At 41.0% G+C, this 13427-nt stretch overlaps 1 protein-coding gene across 1 annotated transcript in view; it reads right to left on the bottom strand.

The window, feature by feature from the left end:
• ADCY5 (adenylate cyclase 5) overlaps positions 1-13427 on the bottom strand; it is a 222001-nt gene that overhangs the window by 51033 nt on the left and 157541 nt on the right. Inside the window, exons 4-7 of the mRNA XM_009471999.2 lie at positions 9315-9426; positions 9015-9142; positions 5200-5358; positions 4025-4166 (exon numbers count right to left, since the gene is read on the bottom strand). Of these exons, the coding sequence (XP_009470274.2) occupies positions 4025-4166; positions 5200-5358; positions 9015-9142; positions 9315-9426 (541 nt within the window). The remainder of the gene's footprint in view (positions 1-4024; positions 4167-5199; positions 5359-9014; positions 9143-9314; positions 9427-13427) is intronic.

Here is a 13427-nt window from a genome sequence, read left to right on the forward strand (position 1 = left end):
AAAAATACAGTAGCTCTCTCTAGCCTTCTTTTTTCCACAAAGCATTTGACAGAGAGCTGTGCTGGAGACTAATGGCTAAGACAGATGGGGAATACGAAGCTGGGCAAAGAGCTGGTTTCCAGTGAAATGGCAAGAGATGGTTTTGAATGAGGAAGTATTAGGCTGGATAAAAGTTACTAGTAGAGTTACTCAATGGTTAGTCTCGGGGCAGATTTTGTTTAATTTTTTTCTTATCACGTCTGGCACCAACTGTAGCAATGACAGACTTTACTAATGAGAGAAGCAGAGGTAGTATTTGATAGAGCAGAAAAAAAGGAGTATTAGCACCTGACATTTGAGAACTGACATAGTAGAAATGGGACCTGAGATATTCAAGTGTACAAAATCCATGATCATTCACTGAGAGATTACAGTCAGAATCTTCACTTCATTATGAGGAATCACAGTGGTTCATCACAGAATAAATATCAGACACCAAGATAATGCAACTATGCAAAAGGTAAAGGTTTCCTTTGATGATCAAGAAAATTAAGAGCTTGCTGTGAGAGCTTGTGCTTGTCTCTTCTTCATTGTGAGAAGACATTAGAAGAGTTTGACTTAGGAGAAAAAATGCTGAGAGGGAGAGAGGGGATACGATTGCTGTCTGACAGCAGACTCCAGACAACCAGAGCGACCAGGCACCAGAGCAGCCCACTGTTAGCACTAATGGGAGCAAACAAACCACAGCAAAAGATTCAACAGACCTTTATGGTGGAGCCTGCTAATTTTACAACAAGAATTACTTTATATATACACACACACACTTATATATATATGCGTGTATAACTTTATATATACACACACACTTATATATATATATGCATGTGTATATATATATATATATATAAGTTCACATTACAATGAAATGCATGGCACCCATTGTATCTCACACAGTTAAGACTGTTTTATATTTTAATTATCAAAACTCTAGCTTAAGGAATTGAAAGCAAACACAAGGAAAATCAATTTGGAACTCTGGATCTATGCTTTCAAAAAAACCCACAAAAACTTTTATCCGGGGGAACGTAACTGCAATAATAAAGTCACTCCTGCACTGCTCCAGGGTATCTGAGCACTGCCTTCATCACAGGCAGGTGCTCACCCCCAAAAGCAGCAGCATCACAGGACAGGGAAAATAGAAAGGTGAAAGCAGATCTGGAGGTAAACATGAGGAGAGAGAAACCTAAACAGACTGGATTTTAAAACTTTGCAGTTTATTCTCTTTCAACAGAGAGCAAGTCTTCTGTGTACCAGATAGAAAACAAGGACTACATTTTCAGCTCTGGGGATGTTATTTAAAAACTGAGTGATCAGAATCTAGCTTTTTTCCCCCTAAAACTCAACTAAATATATTCCAGTTAACAGCATCCTTAACAAGAAAAAAAAAAAACAAACCTGTTTTCAAAGGAGCTAGTCTGAGTTCCTGGAAGAAAAATATTAGATAAATGTTTCTTCCATGTACTCTGTGCCAAAGAAATGGCATTAACATGATGAAAAAGTCAAATAATCAAAAAAAGAGAGGAAATTCAAAGTTATGGCTCCCCATGGCAACAGTGAGCAGAAAGGGTATGGAAAAGATGCTGTTATATTTTATACTTTCATCATAACTCTTGGTATTGTTGAGTTTCGATGGCTGTGGGACTGATGGACCAGGTATTCAGATAATTCAAGTCTGCCTGTGTGAACTTAGGAATAGCTCAGGCCAACAGTTACTTGGGTCTGCTACTATGCATCTGCTCTCAGGTCAATGCAAATCCCGTGCCTTGTGTGTGAAGATCGCAGGAACCCAGACACAACTCACAGGAACCCATTACTAAGTTAGGTGAACATTTTATGGCCATTACTGGAATAGACTGACCTGAAAACCTGGGTAAATACATCACAAGAAGTCATTAAAATCAAGCAGAAATGGAAGGAAAAAGTGAAGTGCTAGAACTTTGCCTAGCATCAGGCAAATATTTAAGACTGACTGAGCTGACTATGGAAGAAAGCTGTTCTCACTTCTGATCTTCATATTATGTGAAAATGAGTTTTTAAAGAGGGAGAGAACTTTATTCACAAAGGGATAGAAAATGGCTATGGGAGCAAGAAAGTTGCAGCAGTATGGGCAAACCAGGAGCCCCTCAAACTCTAAACACTAATATCCATGACCTTGGGTAGAAGGTTTTTTATGTTTCCATTTAGCACAATAATTGCATAGGCCATGCGCATGTCCCAACTCCTAGCTGCTCTGGGACGCAGCACGTTAGAGCAGCATTATAGTAGTGCCTAGAGACTTCAGCTAAGGGCTACACAGTGTAACAGAGCTGCAATAAATACATATAAAGCAGCAAAAGAATGGGGGGGAGAGAACCCATTTCATGTTACCATGGAAAGTCAAGGCACAAAGACGCAAGTTCCCCAAAATTTAAGTCTGGAATGGAATTCACATGTCTCCTCAGTCTATGTCCAGTCTCCTAGTCAAAAGACAGCCCTGCGTTAAAAAATGAAGTCAAGTCCCAAGTGCTCTGTGTCACTGTTGTTGAGTTTTTTGTCTGCACTGGCAAGGAGCAGAATCCTGATCTTAGGTCTTCCTCTTCTCTCCAGAGAAACCTTCAGTTCTTCACAAGAACATGCAGACAACTTGGCGAGTGCATGATTAAAGAAGTCAATATAGCTTCTCTACCCCAGGAGATGGGGCCTGACCATAAGGGTTTATGTTCTTAAATCTACCCAGCAAAGAAGAAGTGGTTTAGGTATAAACATCAGCTGGCGCACTGACAGGCAGTGATGCTCAGGAAGCAATAATCTTGCACTGCAAGCTCTAATCCTCTTTTGAAGATTGACAATTGTTAATGAGATTTATCTTATGAGCAGATAGAAACCAAAGCATCAGCTTCTCTCTTTAGCAGATGATAAGGGATTTTCTTGGAGATTTTTTACACAATATCCATTAAGGAGATTTGAGACTTCTGTTCTCTCAGGAAATCAGGCAATGGTAGCAAAGTATTTCTGTATAGGTGTTATAGTTATTCAAATCAACCATGCTATGGACCATGTCACAAACACTAAGTCATTTAATCTCATGGTAGTCATATTTACAGCTGTGGGAAGGTTTAATTGGTCTTAGATTCAGAAACACTTGAAATGATTTTCAATTCAGGCCAATCTTTATATGCTCGCCCATACTGTGAATAGCAAAGTAGTGTCTATAGTGCAGAAATTACCTAAAGAAATATTATTGGCTAGGCTCAACTAGATGATCAAAAAGGTCCTTTTTCAGTATTACAGTCTACCGTTATTTAAAAGAATACAAACTAGTGATAACATCAACCTATTTTCTTTTATTGGCAGTGTCACAAAAAGAAGATATATTGTCTGAAATCTACTTGAGTTTGACTTGACTCAAGTTCAAGTCACTAATGCTCTAATAGCCTTATTTTGTGCACCCTGACCCATGTCATAGCAGTAGGTATGATCTCATCCCACTGTCACAGTGATCATCCATCATTACAGTGGGCCAGATTTTCGCAGCTTCAGAAACAGAGGCTGAAAGGTAATGATAAGAATTGCTCTAATCTTCATGTGCATGGCAATATGGTGAGCAGGTGGACAAAAAGTCACCTCTGTCTGTAATCTGACAGAGAAGAGATCTTTATGGTTTTAATCTATTGCTTTAAGAACTTGTACAAGTATAAAATTTAACTGAAAAAATATATATCTATATTAACGACATTCTTCAAAATTATTTTGAAAACAACTCAGGACAGTTTCTTTGATAGAACTAGAAAGTACTTGGTACAGAACCTTATGCAGAAGGTGGCTACACTCCCTTCTATGCATGCAAAAGTTCAGGAAGAGGAGAGAGAAACAGGAATTTTTGTCACTGAAGGTCAGGTAGTCAACTCAGTCATCTATAAATGCTGGTGTTCACTGCACTTTGGTGCATTGGAGACCACCTAGCTATTAGAAGTATCTAAACCTGCATTAGTTTGTTTGGTCTTACCCGTTTCTGGCTGCACCGTACAATCAAGAAGGTCTCAATACTGTGCTCTTTCAGATAAGCGTTGCGTTCCCCTCCAAAGCCCAGCTCCACCTCATAGTCTCCATTGAGATAGTTCAGGGTTGCTTTTGTTATGTGGATGCGCCTTGAATGAGACAAAGGACAAGCCAGTTTTATAGGCTCTGAAAAATTATCACCTAAAAAGCTAGTTCCTGTCAGTGACAGGTTCCATGTACTGGAACAAACAAACAATAAAACCCAATTTATTTAGCCATGCCACTACTCTTACAGATGTAGTATGGGAGTTTCATCTATTTTAAAGGAAGCAGGCCAGGAGGCATCTTCTTAAAGAGAGAGGTGTTCATGTTAAGCATCTTACACATGCATTTATAAGCATCTCGGATATAAAGCACTCATTCTTTTATTCACTTTGCTCTAACACACAGCAGATATATTTTTTTTTTTGGCAAACACAGGCCCTTCACAAGGACATGTCTACTCAGCAGACACATGTAATATATATTGTAGCATGTATCTTTTTTGTTTTATCACGTTAATCACTGTGGTACAAGAGCGCCTTGTAGAGGTATCCTATCAAGTACCATAGTGTTATGCTTTCTTCCAGAGCTGAGAAAAGATGGAAAGGCACATAGAAAAATTATCTCATGGAGTCAACTTGGCAGCAACTCAGTCTTCAGTTTGTCCATACAGCGGTGAAACAAGAACCATCTCTGCTCTCTCACAGGAATGTTTCAAAACAAAAGGCTGGTCTGAAACAATGCTTCATACAAAATCCATTAACAGCTGGGATGCTCTCCAGCAAACACTGTTACCATACAGTCACATCTCTTTGTAACCATAACCGGCTCTGCTAGTATTCACACAGACCTGCTCATTTCTGTTGTATCTATCAGCTTTGTTTCACAGAGAAGGAATTCAGTTTTTACCACAGAAGGATATGCCCATCTTGGGATTTTGTAGACTTTCTGTAACCAAAGACATGTAGACATGGAACAGAATAACCTTGCTACGTGCTTAAAACACTACACCCACAGTTCATTTTACAGCAGACATACAGACTCTCTCAACCTCAGTCCCCCATTTCCCCACCTCACTGTGACATGTCAGACACAAAACACCACATGGATTAACACGACAGCTTTGATAAAGCAACTTACCCAGCTTTGCCCCCTGCTTCCATGTGGTTGGCTAACGTAACGTCGTTGGACCACACATCAAACTGCCACTTCCTAAGGCCCAAGACCCCGCAGTGAACTCTCCCGCTGTGGATTCCAACCCTCATGTTGACATTTACTCCTGTCACCTCCCGGACTAGTCTGAAAAGAGATATGGGAAAAAAACATCACTAGGAACTGCATGGTTGTAGTTGGTGGCACAAACTTGCACCCAGAACACAAAAATCCATAATGACCCATAAATTATTCACACGTACATATGGTGCTGCTCATCCACATCAACAGGACAACAAAGCAAAACCAGACCAGCTATACTGCTCTTGGATGGCCTGGCTGGCCAAGCAGAGTACTAATTAGAAAAGGGAGCCCTTGGAGTAAATCCATGTACTCTAAACTCATGATCAAGTTGAGAACTCATAAAAAAAAAATCTTTGGGGCAGTAAAAGGAATAAAGTGCTGGTCTCTGATTTCCATACCAAAGCTGGACATAACCTGCAAGCACTCAGCCTCATTAAGAGTAATAGCATGTTGCAAAGAGAAAAAGGAAATGATTTCAGAGATCTTAATTTGTCTGTATGGCACCAAGCATCAGCTCTTCCACAGATGAAATATGATATGTGTGTGAAGTACCCCACTGCAGTTGGAAAGCTTGAACGGGGCTTACAGCTGCAGTCAGAGCAGCAAAACCAGAGAACCACATCTATTGCAGTCACGCCAAACAGGCAGCTACAAATACTCAAGCTCTGATTTTAATGAGGTTTTGGATGCTCTGCTTACTCCCAAAATGACTGCTGGAATACTTTGTGGGTTTTGCCCTTTTAGGGCAAAAGTTAACTTCAAGAGCTGTTCACATGGAAAATATATTTAGGAATGCGGGTAGGGGAAAGTCTTGATGAGGCCATCAGAACAACTCTGCTTCTCGTTATTGCTGATCACATCATTCCCAGAATGTCCATGTTTCACAGGCAAATTCACCTACATCACACAGCACAGTCCTTTCCTTTGAGTTGTTAGCTCCTTGCAGCATGAAGTTGTACTTTATACCTATTAGATTTCAACCACTTTGGTTTTCAGGTTCATCTAGTCCTTTCTAGATAACATCCTCTGGACAGGTAGGTCCTCCCAACTTCCTAACATCAACATCAATGTTTATGCTTCAGTTATTAATGAAAACGAATGATTAAAGATAGACCAATTCTGGACTCTAGTTCACTCCTCACAGTGTAATAAGCCCCTTAAAAGACTGTTCAAAATGACTTCTTGTTGAAACAGCTCCTACCCTCTTACAGTTCCTTTTTCCTTACAGTCCCTATCTTACGTTGCACTATCTACTCGCTGAAGTGACATTCATTATTTTTATTAACAAGCAGCAGAGATTCTCTAGCAGGGAAGGGAAGGTGCATATGGGTAAGGTGCCACAGGCTTACAAACTGAAAAAGCTCCAACCACCACACTTGGGAAAACAACAGGAACTGGGGTAATGAAAATGCAGCAGCAGCCATAACCCTTGCAAGGACAACAGCAGCTGCAGTGTGGGTACAGCACTGGGGAGGGAAGAAGAACATGCTGCACGAGCGCCACAAACCCTACTGCACCCTCTGCCAAGCCATGTTACTGACACAAGACCAAGGAACTTCTCCCAGTAGAGCTGTTGATGAGAAGACTCCCGACTTTGCAGCAAACAAATGAGTCTGGTTATCCTTTATAGACAAATGAAATATCCTTTGTTACCTTCCTTTTTTTCAGTTCATTTATACCAGCCGCACAGTGAATATAATTCTATCTGTCTGATCTGGGGTAACACTCCCTGCTGTTATTGTGCACAGATGAAATCAGCCTACGGGCAGGGCCCAGTGTTGGTGAAGCCTGCAATCAAATGTTCAGTAGCTATTTGTTACCTGCAATCAAATGTTCAGTAGCTGTTGGTTACCTTAACTGTGAAACCTCTTATCTTGATCCTTAGGGGAGGAGAAGGTGGGGGGGGAGGAAGCAGGGGTAGTGAGAACAGAGTCACCTTCCAGACTTATTAAGAGATAAGATTGTTAAATGTATTCATCATGCATCAAGTGGGAAACAAGTTTTAAAGGCTGCTGAAGAGCTATTTGTAAACAAACACTGAATGCACTTCAGCTCCACTTTTATTTCAAGGTAAGGTGGGTTGCAGTTAATCAATGAAGTCTAGACATCCTGGTGTTACTCAGCCTTGTGGGGGATTACACAGCAACGTGTCAAGGTCTCTGGATTTCATCAGGCCAACTACTGCAGAAAGCGAGACTTTTCTGGGCAATGTACCTAGTATCTTCTTTGTAGGGCTGGCGGCTAAGAATTGCTGCTTCTTGTGTTTGTCCACACACTTTGTCACCTGCCACTTAACTGTACTTCACATGGAAGAAATAGCATCCTTTCAAGGGCTACTGAAAACTAGTTCGTTGCGACTCCTTTTATTATGTGTTTTGCATATAAACCCCAAAAGGAGACTGGTGCAAAGCAACAGAGTTTGAAACCAGGAAAGTAAAGGTAGGAAGTCCTGACAGTGCACACTGTATACAAAGCAAGGGAATGCTTCTGCGTACTGCTCTTTCATTGGGGTCTCCTGGGTGAAAACACTGCTTTTCAAACTATGCATCTGTGTTATGAAAATGAGGCTGAGAAGTGTGGGTGTGTATTCATGTCCTTGCAGAAACTCAAATGGTAAGGATGCATTGTATCAAGCTCAGCAAATAGGTAGCTCTAGTTTTTATCAAGATGAAGTCGAAACTCCATCAATTTACTGAACAGGATGAGAGGAGAAATGCATAGAGATCTTCTACTTCTCTGTTGGTACCACTGATACTTTAGAAGATGCTTTCACAAAATAAAAAGCTAGAAGAGAAGGGAAAAAGAAGCAGAGTCTCTGTGCAGGAGGGATGATGTAGATATCAAGGTCAGCTCAGTTACCATCCAAAACTGACTGAACTTTGTGCCTAAACTTGCATACACTCAAGATGACCAAATAAATCTTCCCTCCTGGAATTCTGAAAGAATTGGCCTGTGAAAGCTCACATCCGATGCAAACAATATTCAACATTGTCTGCAATCCTCCAAGTAATATAACTAGATATGGGTCTCATATTTGTTACTCTCTAAAGACAGAAATTGTCTGCACAAACACAGGATTGCTAGTCTGACCTCAGGAGCAGGCAAAGCCTCAGAACAGATTTTAAAAGAAAAAAATAAAGATGGGGAAGTAAGTGAAATAAAGGAAAAAGCACCATGGATCTGTCCCAGTCTGTGCCAGATCAACTTTATGGTTTTCTTCAATAATCAATTTAACTAAAGTAAGAAAGTCTTGAATCTGACCTTTTTGGCATAGGGACACATGGAGAAAGATTAGTTAAACTAGAGAAGACAGACCTTAACAGAGGAATTGTAAGGTGAGTAAAAAGCTGGTTTAAAGACAGATAAGTGAAGAGTGACTGAAATTTAATAAAGTTATTATTAATTTTCTGATTTCACATTTCTGTAATTCACTGGAATCCTCCTTTGGGAATGAGACTTCTAGTAATTACAGTAACCTTTGCCTTTCTCATCAGAAGACTGAGCTCTGCTATCCATGTGACTGTAGTGGACTCAAGTGTCTGTCTTTCTGCTGTCAAACCTTTACTGCATTTTGCTTTCTTGTTCCAGTTGGTCTCTCTTTTTGCTGGCATCAGTTCCCTGGTTTGGTTACCCTGCTACTAATATAAGGAAGACTTAATGGGAAAAAGAATCTAGTTGCTGTTTGTTCTGAAATTCTCCATGGGAAACATGGTACTTACGAGATGGCCTCTATCATATCCATTCCCATTTCAACACAGCAGTGTGCATGGTCAGCTCTTGCTTCTGGCAACCCAGACACACAGTAATAGCAATCACCCAGGATCTTGATACGTAAACAGTGGTTCTCCTAAAAAAATAATAACAATAATAAAGGAGAGAGAAGTATTCAGCTTATATTCATGCTTGCAATAGCTTGCCTTTTAGGGCAGTGAATATTTACAGAAATCCAGTGAACCAGCACAGTATGTCATTCTTGCAACAGGAAAAAAAATATATCAGAATTATAATAGAAAACTTACAGCTGCTAGTTTATCAAATCTGGCAAAGAGCTCGTTCAGCGTCATGACCAGCTCCTGAGCAGTGCACTGGGAGGCCAGACTTGTGAAACCCTCTATGTCTGCAAAGAGGATGCTTGGGAAAAAAGAGAAAAAAAAATATGAAAGTGTCACAAAATTTGTTGCTGATATTTGTGTAAGTTCTGGGGTAGAAGTCCAGGGATGGGGAGGCATGTAGGGGTGTCCCAGCCCTATAGCAGCAAGGAGATGAGCACCCCTTAATGCCACCTTATGCTACAGTCTCTATCACACGTAAAGCCCTGAGGGGCACGGCCTCATCCCCTCCAGAGATTAGAAAGGGCGAGAAAACCCCACAAGCCTTTCATCCCGCCACCTTTGCCCCATGCCCAGAAAATTTACAGTATGCTGGGAGCTGGTGGTAGCACGGTAATGCTATCAGCCATGATTAACAACAAGGCTCTCCTACACAATGACCAGATTAGCCCAACTATAAAATCAACACTTACCCATTTTGTTCACAATCCTCAACCTCTGAGCTCAATAACATCGCCTGTGTCTTAACTCCGCTGCAGAAAAACCACACTCCTCTGCCCACTTCCTCCACTGCCAAAGTGCAGCCACAAAACGAAGTCCCTCTCTAGTGAATAACCTCAACCTGCCTACCACAGCTTTCACTCTCACTTCGGTGGTCTGCTTCCATGCGCGCACCCCAGCCCCGTGGCTGCCCTGTACCGTGTGCCTGGCAGACATGCTCCTGCAATGTTATAAATGCACAAAGCCAGGGGCGATGGCACCGCGCGCTGCCGGGGCGAAGGCTTGGACGCAGCAGGGCTGGCTGCACGTGCCCTAACACACTTGGCTGTCCTGGTGAAGACTTAGCATCTGGCTTTTATACTCTTCATTCACCGGAGAAGGAAATCTACACTGATTTACTCTACTCTACTCATCTCCCAGCTGCGCACGCTTCTCACTCATTGCTTTTTTTTTTTTTTGCTCAGCTTCTAAAGAACTACAGAAATGAAACCTCCCATTTGTACCACCCCTTCCAGCTGGCTTAGCCCCTGAAACACTATAAAAATATACACCTACAGCGTGCAAGAGCTCCTCTCAGTAAGGCTGCAAGCAGGCATCGCCCAACTTTCTGCCAAATGACAAGTGCAGCCCTCGCCAACTGAGGCAAACCTTTGCTATTGCAACAGGGAAACCGAATCACTCCCATCTGCCCAGGCCAGACCGGGAAAGCCCTCTGAAAGCAGTGTGGACTGTTTTGAAAGCACAGTTATCTGAATCACAAGTATTAATAATGATTCCTTGATTCCAATTAATCAATTTTAATGTGGTACTGCAAAGATTTTTTTTTTTAACTGGAAAAAGATTCTAATTGATAATTACAACATTGAAAATATTGATTTGCAATCAGCACAGCCATTATGCTAAATTTAAAACTATTCAGTAAAACAAGCACTGGACGATCTCTATATAGATTTAAGATAAAATGTATAAATGCACATATATTTATACAAATATAAAATTCATAAGCTATACTTGTATATTGGAACATTTATCAAGTGGTTGATTTCTTCTTTGAAGTTGATTATTGCATCAAGCTGTACGTGAATAGGAAGAGAAATTAAAAGTGTAAATAACAAGCACTTCGGAATTGTTTCTTCTTTGTAAAATAAAACTCCAGCGTGTTTTAGGCAAATTGCAGAGGCTGTATTTTCAGTTGGAATTCCCTGCAATGTCTTCAGACAAAAAGCAAAGACAACAAGAACATTTTCACACGCATTTTCTGCAAAAATCCTGAAACACATTTCAATTCTGGCATGCTTTTTTATTTTCCTTCTACATTTCAACTCCAATAAATCATCAACCAAACATATTGCATTAAATACTTCTTTGTTAGTCAGGCTGAAGCCAAAATGTACAAGAAAAAGGCAAGTATATTAAAATATACTTTGCCATTTTTTAAACACTTGAGAAAATAGACAAAAAATACATCAAGATTTCACATATATGGTTTAACGGTTGGACTTGACGATCTTAAAGGTCTTTTCCAACCTAAGTGATTCCACGATTCTATATTTACAAATAAAAGTAAACCTTCCAAAGAAATACACCTGAAATCAACTGATATCTTAGAGATGTCTGTATTGCTCGCTAAGCAACTTAAGTTTGTGTTAATATGTAATGTACAAATAGGATACGTCTCCATTTCTTGTGGAGTAACAAAATATATCTTGTTGCAAGCATGTTCCTCTTCCAGCATGGGGCAAATTGCAAATTCCTCACTTGTGGACATGTTCACACCCTTTGCTTGTGTGCCTGTTGTAACAGCCATGTGTTATAACAGGAGAAATACAGAGCAATTGCTGCTCTGACATTCAGATAGCAATGCGTATATCTGAAAATACTATACAGGGATGCCCTGAGCCTTCTGCTCATGCCTGATTCAGAAAATTAGTGCTAGCATAGTGTCCTAATCAACATGGATAAATGACTGAAGGTTGCCCCCTCCATTCCCTATTACTATCATGCCAGATAAATGGATCAGACATTCCTAGAAGTTAAATCGCTGCAATATTTTCAACCAGGCAAATTAAGTAATCAGCAGAGACCCATGGAGCCAACCTATGCACAGATTTATGCCTTTTCAAATTGAAACTACTTGATTACAACATTTTCTCAAACTTGTAACCTTCTATGGGTGACCAGCAAGTTGCTCTCTGTTCAAATTCAGCAGCTATCTCCTTCATCTTGATCCTTGCCTTGCACTTCCAAGGACAGCGCGGTTGCAGCTCCATATGCAGCTCTTTGGCAGAGTTCTAGAAAACTACAATTGTAAGCACTACAAAAGGGTTTATTATGAGAATAAAACCTGGAAAGGTGCATGATGGGAATCAGAAGTGCATTCTGCACACCAGCTGGTAGCAATATTGGGAAGTTAACATTGTCTGACGGCCCTGTTAGGAAACCAACATTTAGTACATGAGATGCTTCTTGGAATGAGTGTTTTGTTTGAGGAAAGAGGGGTGCATGAAACAATTTCAACAAAGCCAGTTTGACAATTTTGGAGAGGGAAGTCAAGCAAAAAGAAGTTTGGTTTTATCTAAAGGAATGAATTACAAGTATTTTTTAAGACGCTTCAAGTCTTCTCACTCTTGAACACGAACATGACTCTTGGCAATAAGGGGAAGAGCTTCACCTGGCACATGCCTTTTCCTCTTTATATGAAAACCTACTCAGAACTGGTTACCTGCTAAGTCCTTTGCATGACTTAGTTTTTGCACACTTTGTGATTAACATGAAGGCATCTACCTGAATGGTCCATCCCTTTGTCCCTCTTCCATGTCAGCTAACCAAGTAACATATGCACCTCTTCTCTTGCAGCACCTGAGCATATTCCATTACAGGCTTGAGACAGCTGTGTGACCTGCTCTGCAGCCAAGTAGCTATGCCACTGGGCTGTCAGAAGACACTGCCTGGGACACACGGGCTGCAGGGAATGGAAAACCTCATCAGGGTATGGAAAGGACCACGTGGGAGATGGCAGAGGACAGAGCAGTGATCTGGGAACTGAAGACAGAGAGGGGAAAGACAGATTTGTGGCAGAAAACTGGAGAAAGAACAGCACACAACTGTCAGAGAAACAACCCTTGCAAACAGGAACCCAGCCTGAAGCCTCTCTGTCCTCTGCTCTAAACAGAGAGCTCTGAAGCCACTAAATCACATTTTCCTCCTCCTGCCTAATCTGTTCCCTCCACATGCCCCTGCTAGCACTGCAGCTCCAGCAGCAGAGACAACAACCAGGTTTATCACTCCCAACCCTGCTAAGGACCCGCAAGGGAGAAATGGGACCAGTGTACATGGTGCTGTGCCGTGCCACTTCTATTCCTTTTGTTATTATCCCCAGTAATCCTTAAGTTCAGCCTTCTCCCCATAAAATACCCAATAGTCCAGAAGCAACTAGGAAAAAAGTAGATGTCTCTTACAATAGCCATCAGGGAACAGCACATGATCCTCATCCTGTGTTTAGTCAGAGCTTTTCTTTAAAAACAAAGCCCACTATATCTCCTTACACACACAACATACATGCAGTGGGGTTGCAGGAGCATC

Source organism: Nipponia nippon, unplaced genomic scaffold, assembly GCF_047370975.1.
Source record: "Nipponia nippon isolate SJK-2023a ecotype South Korea unplaced genomic scaffold, ASM4737097v1 scaffold_5, whole genome shotgun sequence".
Classification (NCBI taxonomy): Eukaryota; Metazoa; Chordata; class Aves; order Pelecaniformes; family Threskiornithidae; genus Nipponia; species Nipponia nippon.